The sequence below is a fragment of the Bos mutus genome, chromosome 26 (genome assembly GCF_027580195.1).
Source record: "Bos mutus isolate GX-2022 chromosome 26, NWIPB_WYAK_1.1, whole genome shotgun sequence".
NCBI classification, from domain to species: Eukaryota; Metazoa; Chordata; class Mammalia; order Artiodactyla; family Bovidae; genus Bos; species Bos mutus.
Window position 1 is genome coordinate 13,764,078 of NC_091642.1, and position 13,635 is coordinate 13,777,712.

A 13,635-nucleotide genomic window follows, 5' to 3' on the forward strand; every position below is an offset into this window, starting at 1 on the left:
GTCCATTTGGGTATTTAAATTTTGAAGACCAGCTACTTAGAAATCCATTAATGACAGAAATGGTTCACACAGCTCTGAATTCATTCTCTCCTTGATAGGAAAATGTTTAAAGGTTAATTTTTCTAACACCTATAGGAATAATTGTTTTAAAAGATGGCTTCAACTCTTTTCATTCTACATGCTTCCCACCCTAAATTTATTTAAGTCTCCTTAGTTTTATCTCAGAAGGCCTAAGGTATGTGCATGTGTATTAAATGAATAATAATATTACAAACTTTAATTTTATAAAGTAGCTGACTAGGTAAATTTGCTTATATTTAAACATGTTTAGAAACTACGTATTTAAAGATACAGTTCTTCAATTCTAGTATTAACTGAAGGGTTTTCCCTCAAAGTTTAAAAGTATAGTATGTTGCGTAAATCTTGTTTTTCTTTTACATCCTGGATTAAATGTCAGTCACCCAGGTGGTGTAGGAGTTTAGAAATTGTTGTTGCGGTGCTGGTTGAAATGTTCTGCTTTCATGTTTCCTCCCACATGGACTGTGATAAGCTTTTAACATTTATGCTTGTCTTTTATTGCTCAGTTTTCATGTGAATCCGACAAGTCATGAGGACCTCAGGAAGATTCCGGTAAGTTGTGTCGAGGGTTTGAGAATTACCAAAAACCAAGCCACACGCTGGCTGGCTGTCTGCGGCACATTCTTAAAAAGGCCTCCATCTCCGTGAATCCCTCCGTTACCTACAGATTATGATTTAGCGTAATAATCTGCAGAGAAATAAGAAACACAAAATATACCATAGGGTATGACTTAGGTATGATCTATGGAAGTATAAGCAAACAGTTTTAGTTAAAATTGAAGTTCATTTAGAATATACAGATTTTGTTTGCAGGCTCTTTAAATATGAATAAGAAAGCTATATGTCAAAGTCAGCATTATAATAGTTATGAAATAAGAGCATGTGGAGAAAACTAGCATTTTGTTGTTATTGTTGTGACTAAGATTGAAGGAAAAATAAAACTGCTTGTTAATATTTAACAATAGGGAAAGCTTCCTGGCAAGAGATCCATTTAACCAGGAAAGTGTGTTTGAAAGAACCTGTAGGACATTTACCTTCTAAGTCAGAATGAAACCAAATATGTTAACAGACTTGGTATCGACCTGCTAAATTAACTCGCATATTTTGCAAGGATTATTCAGATATTTTAAGTTCATTTCATTGTTATTTCAAGTTCAGTTTTCCATCTCTGTTCAGAGGTTCAGTAACATCTTCAGTCAATTCTAAATACTATATTAAACCTAGAGAATAAGTTACTTTCTAAAATATGGGCACATGTCTTGGTAGGAAACTACATTCTCACTGAGTAACAGAAATAGAGCCTTTATTCCAAGCGGCTGGTGGTTGCTGTTTGAACCATCTGTCCTTAACGTGTGTGATCCAGATGTATAATAAGAATTTTTCAAAGCAGTAACATATCACAATTTTCTGTGATGTGATAGGCCTAGAAGAAACCATAGTGTTGTGTAAACCACTCTAAACATAGTTGTCTTTAAAATGGTAGGAAACATTATAGAAGCAGAGGACTTTGTACTGTGTTTTCACTGTTTTATGTAAATGATTTGTACGTTTTGATGTTTCATAAATACTCAAGTCTTTATATTATGGCACTCTGGCAAGAAACGTCAGAATATATGAAGTCAGCCTTTGATCAGATAGTAAAATGAATTCTATCAGGCAGTTACTTAATCTCAAAATGCAACATCAAAAAATCGATTGAATGTGCAGCTATTGTTTATTAAGTAACCTTAATTACAACTTCTGTGTGCTTGTAAATGTACTTTTCCAAATCTTGTAATTTATTGCTGCAAAAGCATCCTTAGAATTCTTTAAAGAAATAAAATGTGAAAATTGTTTTAGTTAAGGGATTTAAAGGTGATAAAAGAATCCTTGATGTGTGATTATTTTTCTCTGGAATACTAACTATTCTAAATGACAGTTAAAGGATTACTAGGTGTTGTTAATTTACTGCAAGATACAATTAAGAGGAGAAAGCTCATCCTCCTACTGATCGTTGTTGAAAAAAAGTATTTGAACAAGTTTTATGTTGAAGATTATAAGATGTTTGAAGTAATTTACATTAAGTTCTCCAATAATAGCCATGCACTAAGTTATATTTTTTCCCCCTTCTGGACGTAGTATTTTGTAATTAAGTTTGTATGTCTTACATGCTGGTGCCAACACCTGTCTGTGAAAGCGCAGTGTTTAAACAGGAGCAGTAGCCAGTTGAAAGGGCAGTGTGAGCTCTTTAAGGCCTAATTAAGAACTGAAAGGGAGATGAAGGGAGTAGGACAAAAGATGTGAAAGTAGCTGAGATGATATTCCCAGAGCAAAGTTCCTCATTAGAACAATAATGAGATGATCAGAGAATGCCAAGCCTTCATCTTATCTCTCTCTCTCTCCTCTAGTTGCTTCGGATGTCAGTTAGTACCCCACCAATATTTGGTTACCAGGACAACCTTTCTTTAAATCTTCAGTTATTTTGAGTCTTGATAATTTGCTTTTGTTGAAATTTAAATATTGTAAAAAATATACATTTCCTAGTTTAAGAGGCTAGACTATGAGTAAAGTAAAAATAGATCACTAGTAATTCTCAAAGTCGTTTGCACAACAGTTATTTAAAATTCCAGTTAAAAAGCTTCATGTAGTAATTCTTTTCTCTCACCCAATACCTATTTTCTTATATCTGCGTATGGAAATTTTTAACAGAGGTAAGGTAGTAATAAAAAAGATTGGTTATGAAAGAGGAATAGAGGAGAAAAATTTACATTAAATTTCAATATAAGAAGACATCTTAAAAACATATGTGCCATCTATATGGAGTGCTAGAGGAAAAATATTGAGTACTTAGGAGGCCTGTGTTAAGTTATTTGAGTCTTTACCAGTTTGGAGATTTCTCAATTTTAGCTTTTCCAAAAATAGTATTGAAAGTATCTTTTGAAAAAATAATTTATTTTTATATTTGCCTGAGAGTTCTTAAGCAAAATAATTTTTGAAACTAGAAAATATTTTTTATTTCCTATTGTATGCATTTATCTTTATTTTATTTGGAATTATATAAAAAACAGAAAGATAGTTGTATTTATTGAGTATATTTAGTCAATTAAGAATCTTATGCTTAAAATTAGGTTTACATGATTTTCAAATACAAGATAAATCTGGAGCTAGGCATAAAACTTTTTAATTATTTTATATTATTTTCCAGAACATAGTTTATAGTACATGTGTTTCTAAGATTTTTGTTTTTTTGGCATAGAAACTTGATAAAGAAATTTGGGGTAAAATTTTCACATAAAAGGACAAATGCAAAATTTATTGAAAAGCTCAGAAGTGTATTTCCAAGATGATTGTGAAGAGAAAAATAAGCCAGTTAGTGGATTTGTATATTTCAGATTATGGCTATAAAGTATTAAACAATATTGTGGGATAATAATTGATTATTTTGAGAGATTAAATTTTAGATTGACTTGCATCGTGGCATGATTTAAGCTACTTATGTCAAAATAAAAGAATTTGCTGATATTTTTAATCCCCATTTTAGAGAAATGTTAAAAATTTAGCTACATTCTCTGGTAGTGCTGGTATAGTGTTAAATATAACAATATAAATGATTTTCTAAGTGTATATTATCACTTAATTAATTTGGAGAAATCAGTTCATAAATGTATAATTTGATTAAGAGAGGCTCAATCTGACACTATTAGTATGTTAAATTAAGAAAAAAAGTAAAATAATCAATTGATAATGAATCTCATTTAGTTTAATTTCATTAATCCCTGCAGTTCTCAGAACTGCTATTTTTCAGTAAATGTTGTATTAGAAAAATGAAATCACATTAGTTGGACATTATTTTTTTTTTTTAAATGCAAAAATCACTTTGTAGACCAGGAGATGTTAGAGTTGAAAGGGAACTTGGAGAACGTCTCATTTATGAGAGAAGGAAAAGTGAGACCTATGTGGGTTTCTGTCTCAAATTTGTACAGAATTACTTTGGTTAAAGTAAGAGAGTAGCTTATTTTCAATTAATGTTTTAAATATACTTACCTCTACAGTATTTCTTACCTTTTTTTTTTTTCAGAAACATGCGTAGTGTAATAAATGTCAATAAGAATGTGTTTAGAAAATTATAACTTTTATATCTCTAGACTACTTATGACCAATTAGATAAACTTATAAATATGTGTGTGTATTTACTCTAACAAAAGGTTAATTGCTTTGAAAGAGAAGAAACTACAAAGTAAACCAGCATATCTCCAGAATTGTCCTTTAGTTGTAGTAAAACAATATTTTGAAATGTTTGGGGGACAAAAATAGTACAACTCATAAAGTTGTATCTGTACCAGTTTCTAATGGTAAAATACATTGTTTTTAATATGTTTAACAGAATTTAAACTTACTTCCTTTTAGCATCCTTTCTATTCTGTTAATCTAGTAGAGACTCTTACTAACTTGTGTCTGTACTATTAAGTGGGGACTTCTTAGGTGGCACAGTGTTATCCACCTGCCAATGCAGGGGACTCGAGTTTGATCCCTGGCTTGGGAAGATCCCCTGGGCTAGGAAAATGGCAACCCACTCCAGTATTCTTACCTGGAATATTCCATGGACAGAGAGCCTGGTGGGCTACAGTCCATGGGGTCACAAAGAATCAGACACAAGTGAGGATGCCTGTACCACATACTGTTAAATAACTTTGTAACTAATCATGGCCCCTCCAAATGGTCTTACCCACTGCTATACCATTTTGCTAGAATTTAGCTTTACTCATCTTTCCTCTCTTCCACAACCTTTAGTAGGCTCTGTTTCCCATAGCACTAAGTCTGGTAGCATTAGACATCCTTGATGGCCTGTTTGGAACCCACCATTTCAACCTCTGTCTGTCTCTGTGCCCTGCCCTGAACCTTCTTTCCCAGCCGTACTCTGCTGATCACCTTTATTGACCCCTGGGCCTTGAGCTTTGTTTCCTCCTTTGAACAAGCAGAGCCCACTGCTTGAGATTGCCATATGCATTTGTACCTTCCAGAATCTTTGAAGGTCTAGTGCAAGCTGTGTCTTCTCTAAAACACCTTAGGGATTTTGTGGCTTGGAGAAGTTTTCAGCCCAGAATATTTTTTTGCTTTTATCCTAGCTAGAGAAGGGAGTGTGCTTGGCTAACACAAACATACTGGCATCTGTGCTCTTGCTTATGCCTTTGGTGCAGCACACTCACAGGGCTGGGGGAGAAGGGGATGAAAAGTTACACTTTGACTTTACTGATGAAAACTCTTGGATGCATAGCAAATTAAAATAGATCCTAAAAAATGAATACAAATTTAATTTCTATGACCAAAAAAAAAAAAAAGACCTATCTATATTTATCAGTCCTGGTTCTCAGTCCTCTGCTGAATAGATTAGATACTGTTAGTCCTTAAGAGCAAGGTCCATTTCCTCAGGATTTTAGTGTATTTTCTTTAAAGCCAAAAGGAAATGTTTGGAAAGAAAGTGATGAACACCAATTCCAGTCATTGAATGTAGTGATAGAAGTATATATAAAATGCCATAAAGATTGCTACTTTACATTTTGCATAATGAAAAATCTCAGTATTACACACTTTAAATAGATGATGATACAGTGCTTTTTGGATGAAATTCCTGAGAAATACTTTCTATTAATATTAGGATGCTTTATAATAAACATTAATCAGTGCCTTTTTGGCTTATGTTTTACCTTTGTGTTAAAAGAATTTTCACCAACAGAATAAGATTAAACAAAATAAGTGAAGTGGCAGACAGTGCAGATATACTAATCTTGTTAGCATGATAGGGGTGGAACTCTGAGTTTCCTGACAACCAGGGCAAAAAGGGAAATAAATTATACAGGTTTTAGTACTGGGAGGAGAAAAATAAACTAGTTTCTCAGAGGAGGAAAAGGTCTATTTGCCTATAAGTTAAAATAGTAGTTATCCCATGGAGCTTCTTGCAAGGGTTGCCCATGGATTTATTATTATATACTATTATTACATAATAATATCATTATATAATAGTATATAGTACTGAACACCAGCCACATTTCATAACCAATATCTGAAGCAGAGTTGATAATGCTGTTTCTTATAACCATCTTCAATAAAGAGGCAAAGGCATAACATTAAACTCTAGTTGGGTGGAAGCAATTCCATGAGAACTAAATGTCCAAAGGTCTAGTTTTCAATAGCTTCTTATATTTCCTACAGTTGATTCCTACAGATCTTTTGGTTTCGTCTTCTTAAATTATATTTATTATAGAACATTTTATTTGTTAATCTAATCTTAAATTATATGGTCATTTATTAACACTAGGATATTTGTACACAGTGTAAAAAATGGTTTTAGAAGAATTTAGAGTTGTAATCAAGGCGTGGGTACATCTGCTCTAGTCCTTTCCTGAGAACTGGCTGCTAATAAGTCGCTTCGGTCGTGTCCGACTCTGTGCGACCCCATAGACGGCAGCGCACCAGGCTCCCCCGTCCCTGGGATTCTCCAGGCAAGAACACTGGAGTGGGTTGCCATTTCCTTCCCCAGTGTATGAAAGTGAAAAGTGAAAGTGAAGTTGCTCAGTCGTGTCTGACTCTTCGAGACCCCATGGACTGCAACCTACCAGGCTCCTCCGTCCATGGGATTTCCCAGTCAAGAGTCCTGGAGTGGGTACCGTTGCCTTCTCCGGAGAACTGGCTAGACACGCTGTGAACTGTCGCACGGGTTCTTGCCAAGGATAGGGACGAGGGTTTGAAAAAGTTGAAGTTCAAAATAGTTCATCATCTGCCCCTGATACTCTATTGAAGTGACCGTCTTCATCCTGTTCTAGGAGAGCAACCCCTTTGACGCCACTGCAGGCTATCGCAGTCTGACCTACGAGGAGGTACTGCAGGAGCTGGTGAAACACAAGGAGCTCCTGAGGAGGAAGGACTCGCACATCCGGGAGCTGGAGGACTACATCGACAACCTCCTGGTCAGGGTGATGGAGGAGACGCCCAGTATTCTCAGAGTGCCCTACGAGCCGTCCAGGAAAGCTGGCAAATTCTCCAATACTTAACAAGCCAGTGGTACTGCATTTATAATCGGGGGCGGGGGCGGGAGGAGGGAAGGAGAAAGGAAGGAAGAAAGAGGACGAAAAATAGAAAAGCTTGGTACTGAAAAAGAGACCACGCTATCAGGTTTCATTATGTACTCTCCTTCATTGTGAAAAATGATTTCACCTGTAAATATTAGCAGGGACTATCAAGAGTGACCTTTGAAGTGAGCTCAATAATTTAAACCTTTAAAGTGAAAATGGGCCAGATTCTCGTGAATAAGCCGTTCCTTAGGATTCACTTAGGTGCTGGTGCTGGCCCACTAATCTCTCTTAGACCTAGAAGTATCTTCAGAAGTACATGACGTATTCCTCAGGAACAGGTTTCTCGTAAAGCAAAATTGAAACTGTGGTTGGTTTCTCAGAAGTCAATTTATAGACATTTAGCTGCAGGAGTACTGATCATTATAAACACTACTAAAAAAAAAAAGGTTTCATATTTTATATACACATATGTGTACATGAATATCTAGATGTTCATGTATCTTTGTATGTAAAATACGTGCATATACCTCATATATACGTGTGTTTTTAGAACATTTAAAAACAACTGGTTGCCTCTAAAATTATAGGATACCAATTAGGGTTTCTTAATCTGGAAATATATGTGTGCTCTGTCGATGCAAAACAAATCAGCATTGCTATTAATACTCTAAATGGTTTGTTATAGAGAAGCTGCTTCAAATCACTCTTGACTATATGAACCTTGGTTTCAAAATAAGCTGTTACTATATATTATTCTACCATCAGATCCTTTCTGTTTTTCCAAAGTAATGACCCAAAGTCCCTTTTTAAAGAATGATGTATTTTAGGAAACTTCATTAACTTCACAACAGCATGAGTTTTTTTAATTAGTTTTTTGTCTTAATATCTGAGCTTTGTTTAAGCCTTAAGCAGAAGATAAGCAAATGTGATTTGTTTTGTTGAGATTTTGAATGTCTTTAAAATACTATCAAAGGAAATATTAGGAAGTTATATCTGAAGATAATTTGGGGGGGAGTAGGTGATCATTCTGATGCCTGATAACCCAGAGCAATGAGCAAATTCTAGGAATGATGAATTAGGCTTAGTTTCAAGTTACATAAATAATGGAACAGATGGTTGCATTTGGGTTCTGAACCACAGTAAGATTTACTAAAGGAGGGGTGAGTTCTTAGAACAGATCTTTACTAGGATGACAATTTATACTGTTCCACATACTTAAAACCCTTTAAAAATAAATCAGTTTCACAAAACTGTATGTCAACTTTTTTTAAAGTCTGCTCCCCCAAAATGTTGACCACTTTCATGAATTTTCTTTATATATTTGTACAAAATTAGTCTTTAAAGTGAAAAACAGTGATATAAAAATTTTACTAATCATCTGCTGCTCATTTTTTAACTTTAAAAGTCTGAAATACATACTGTGTAATACTGAAATCTGTTTCTTCTAAAGGAAATTTACAATGAAAAGTTCACCTGTATACGGAGACATGTATTCCCCAATCTTTTACCAAATACATTTTTGTCTAATATTTGTCTCTACTAAGACTTCATTGAGAGTTAAATAACAAAGCACATGTAATTGTTGCTCAGTTTTAATATTTTGAATCAGATAATACTTGGCCAGGTTTATATTCATAAGCTAAAATTCCTTATTATTTGTATTTTTCTGAATTGCTTTAGTTTTCCTATGAGAGCACAAATTTTGAAATTCTGAAAAAAAAAATCCCAAATGTTAATACAAAAAATAATTTTTAATAGGAAAAAGAGAAGGAAAAATAGCTCTTTCCAACTTTTTCCTTCACTTCTAAATTTCTGTAGTAAACCTCACGGTCTGGTGTAAAATTTTATTTTCTCATTTGAGGTCTTAGTAGTTCTTATTTTTTAACATGGTGCCATTTTTAGTTAACATTTGTTAAATGTTGCACAATTCTTAGTTTTAGTATAATTGAGGCTCTTCTTACACTTTTAAAAGTATTAGAATCCATGTGTTTTCAGTATTATGACATTATCTGCAGATATTTTAATATGCTTTGGCCAAATTTACTGTCTATAGAACGACCCACGATACCAGTGTTGTACTGGGGATATGTTTTATGTAAACAAAGCTCATGAAAAAGTATGATTCAGGGACTACTATTTTTTTAATGAGGAAATTCATTTTTAAGGAGAGAATCTTGGCCTGTGTGAAAACTGTTAAGGATTAGACTTATCCTTGGTGAATGATTTGGCTATAACTGCAATATTTTTATCTTTTTTTCTGAGACAAGAACTGTATTGAAAACTGAATCTGCATTTATCACTGCCTGAAATATTCTTTTCTGATGTTTATGAACTTTCTTTCATTCATGACCTAGAGTCAGACTTACTCTGTATTTTCATAATCAATTCGTCAATATAATGAACTAAAAACGAAAAGTAAAAATGAGTTCCTGAGTAAACATGCCAGTGTTTCCTGTGTTTGTGAGTGGAAGTGCAAGTGGAGTAGTATTAATTTCTAGCATTGTAGAAAAAAGGCCAAAAGATCACATTGGTTAATTTTTCCAAACTGTAACTTTTAAGTATTAAAATGGTATGTTTTTTTTAGTAACTTAGACATGGAAATAAAACATATATACTCATTAATGCACAGCACAATAGACTTATAGACAGAGATTACTTCTGCTTTTATGCTTAAAAAAGGCATGCTCAAAAATATTCCACAAAAAAGAGGATTCTTTTTTTAATTGCAGTGTTTGTAATAGTCTCAAACCTGTCTTAAGCTAACACAGTTCTGTTAATGTAATTAAAAATGCCTCTGCTAATATTTTTTAAATAGTGTAGTTATACAACCAGCTCCCCTCCAAATTCTAAAGTTCAGCTTCAAAGTATTGAACATACACTCCTACCACTTAGGCTTCAAGTTCATTTATTGAATACCAGGGAGTAAATCTTAGAATTGTATATAAAATAATGTGTCCCCCATTCACAACTCAATTTTAAGTATTGCTTTTTGCTGCTGTATTCTGCATCGAGCCTAGTTCTGCCATCCTCCCATGAATGTCGTGTTATCCATAGATTATACATAACTATGTCTGTTGCTTTTAACAGCAAATGAAGATTTTGTTGTAATTTTCCAGCTGTGAAAATGTTGCCCTGTATTTAAAGGGGTTTCATGAATGGAAACCTAAAGTAAAACTCAGCTCGTTAGTCACAGACTTGCTTTCTTCTCATCCTTCACCAACTCCTCCACCCTCGTAAGAGTGCTTGTTCTTCAGCAAAGAGAGCTCAAAAAAAAAAAAAAGAAAAAAATTGCTGCCTTTAATATATCTATTAATTGTTACCCTAGAGCTTTTATTTTCTTCTGTAGCTTTTTAGAAAAAGCAGCCTACCCTGGATTTGCAAAACAAGGTGAAACTTTGTGATGTCTGTGTGCTCATATGTCTTATAGATACGGTTGGTGTCCCTCGCGTGTGTAAGTGAAATTCGAAGCATGCTCATTTCCTCGATCTCTTTGAAGTGAAAGGAGAAGGATCGCAGTGCTGCTGGCTCATGATTGTAGATGGAAGGGTCTGTCAGCCCACACCGAAAGCCCCCATTTTCACAGATTTATAACTTTAATAATCCAGATGCACTCATTGGAAGTATTTAATATGCAATAGGTAGCACCTTAACTAATTAATCTGCATATGAAGGGTTTTCTGATGTATTTAATAAGAAGTGTAGAAGCTCTTCAAGCATTAAACTAGAGTTGACATTTTATTTCATTTATTTTCCATGTCAAAAAATCCACTCTTATAATGGAACTGAAGTCTGTAACAAATGATACATTGGGCTTATAATCTTAACTCTTCTAGGTGGTTTGTATTTTGAGGTACAAAAAAATGCTGCAGATCTAGAAATGTATATATTTAGCAGGTATTTGAAAGATACTAGCATTATTTATAACAGGAGTATTACAATTACTAAGGAAAATGCTCTAATAACTTGTATACATTTTTGCAGGTACAAACTGAAAAGTATGTAAACATTACATAATGTGACAGTTGTGTAATTTATGTAATCTGATGCATGAATCAGAATTTTTATATAATATATGATTACTGGTTTATTATAGTTGATTAAAAGTGTTTAATCTTGATCTGGTTGTCATAATTTCTTATTGTAGATAGAACAGCATGAATATGCATTTGTCCATGAGACCTCCTTGTCTTCTAAAAATGCAGTACTTGGATGTCTTATCATTTGATGTGTCGCAGCAAGGATTCTATAATACCTGCAGACTCGTTTCACTATGAAAATGGTTTTGGAAAGTCATTGAGAGAGTGGCTTATACCTCAGCGTGGACACTGTTCAGCAGCCCTTCATAGATAAATACATCATCCCCTCACAGGGACAGAACTTAACAATTTGGTTGAAAATTACATCTTGAGTGTTTGTATAGAATCTGAGACCTGTACGGAGTGCCTTCTCTTTATGCATTATCTCATTATTCTTCACAACAGCCTTCTAAGGTAAGGACTGTACAAGCTTTCAGAGGAAATCGAAGATGATTAACAATATCTACTTCTGGAACGCAACAGTAGACTACAGTTGGCTGTCCCGTAGCATTTCTCACCACTGTTTTTTGTCTAGGTCCTGGTAAAGACCACTAACTCCTGTCCACTTCCAGCCTTCTCAGCCTGCAGTGCAGGTATACGACACCTGTCCATCCCAGGCAGCAGGAATGCCATCCAAGGGCAGCGGGAATCGAAGGGCGTGGGATGATGCTGGGTGTGGCAGTATGTTGAGTGGTTGTATTCTAGATGAGACGTGATCCACACGTCGTAGTTGTGAAGGTAAGGAGTAGGGGGTTCTCTGCAGACAGAATACCTTCCTCACCCCCAGCTGTCCTCAGTTTTAGAGGTCCATTTAATATATCTCATCACCTCCTCTAGTATTTCTCCAGGTCATTCCCCTTTCTGCCTGTCCCTAGCACTCACATTTATTTTCCTTAGTCTACTGAGACAGATATTTGGGGTAATTTGGGAGTAGAGAGTTGTTATTCTGTTGAAGTGGTTATTTTCCATGTAGGTTTGCTCTATTGCAGTGCCTCTCAGAAATGTTTTTGTTCAGCTTTTCAACTAATAAGCTTGTAGGATGCCCAGCATTCTACATTTCCCCCTAAATGATTTTACATGATAACACAGAAGTCATATTTTCACATTTTTATGATTGTACAAATGTTTACAAGCCACATTCTTATATACCTATAATTACATGAACTAGAAGTGCTTGATTCTGTTCTTATACCCCTAAAATTTTATTCTTGAAATTTCAAGGGTTTCATCATCTGTTAGACATACTAAAAAGTCAGTAGGAAGCATGAAATCTAATTCTGTCTCAGAGGTATTCAGTGGTGTGTTGTTAAGAGTGAGATATGGTCCACTTTTTTAATATTAGAACCAAAGTTTGGAAATGATTAAAAAAAAACTGGAGGGGAGTAAAGATGGTCACTATTACAATGTCACATTCTCTTGTGCTCTGGTGAATGACAGAAAAGTGCATGAGACAGAGATTATGGTTATTTACAGTTCCCAGCAAACTTTTTCATTTATACCACAACCTTGGTGCAGGGCTGGTAAACTGAAATGTTTATAGAGCCGGATAGATGTGGTGGAGGAGAAGGCAGGCCAGGGGCAGGAGAAGGGGGTGTTACTGGGAATAGTGGCGGTGTGGGAGAACTGAACTGCTCAGCCCCAGCTCATGGTGGCCAGACAGAAATGAACGTGAGGCCAGGGTTGCTAAACCTGATGGTCTCAGTGACTGACAATACACATTCTTATGTGAAATATGATGTCCAAATGTTAGTAACTGGTTCTTAAAAAAAAACTGCAGGCCACTAGTACAGTCTCTTCGTGAGTGAATCTCTATTTTTTTTTTAATTAAAAAGTATTTTTAACTGCACCAGCACAAGTGAAATCTTAGTTCCCCTACCTGGAATTGAACTGGTGCCCCCTGCATTAGAAGCACAGAGTCTAAACCACTGGATCTCTGGGGAAGTCCAATGCATCCCTATTTCTGATGTACCACTATCATAATCATCAGAACAGTGCAGAGTGTACTTGTTTACTTCACGCACAGATGATCTTGTGTTTAATCAAAACCTGACTTGGCCAAGGGGCATGCGGGGCCCGTGTGATGTGCAACCACAGCTCAAGACTTGGGCGGGAGGCGGGAGGCGGGAGGTAGCTTGCAGGGACTGTAAAGTTTCAGTTAACGTAAGATGAGTCAGTTCTAGAGATCCACTGTGGAGCATGGTGCCTACAGTTAACAATACTGTATTGTGCACGTAGAATCTGTTAAGAGGGTAGAGCTCATGTGAGATGTTCTTACAGCAATAAAGAAAAAGCCTTTCTCAGGTACACCTGCCCTTGAGCCTGGCAGTACAGGTAATCTGACTGACAGTCCACGGACTGCTGCTCTGGTGATTAGAGCCTTCCAGAATGTTAACCTAGGAGCTGACACAGGCCCCTTTGTGGTATCTATGACT

At 35.3% G+C, this 13,635-nt stretch overlaps 1 protein-coding gene across 1 annotated transcript in view; it reads left to right on the plus strand.

Annotated features, from left to right (window-relative positions):
* RAB11FIP2 (RAB11 family interacting protein 2) overlaps positions 1–11,244 on the plus strand; it is a 44,061-nt gene extending 32,817 nt beyond the window's left edge. The window contains exons 4-6 of the mRNA XM_005902784.2: positions 585–630; positions 6,879–7,116; positions 10,555–11,244. Of these exons, the coding sequence (XP_005902846.1) occupies positions 585–630; positions 6,879–7,106 (274 nt within the window). The 3' untranslated portion in view covers positions 7,107–7,116; positions 10,555–11,244. The remainder of the gene's footprint in view (positions 1–584; positions 631–6,878; positions 7,117–10,554) is intronic.
* The last annotated feature ends 2,391 nt before the right edge of the window (positions 11,245–13,635 follow it).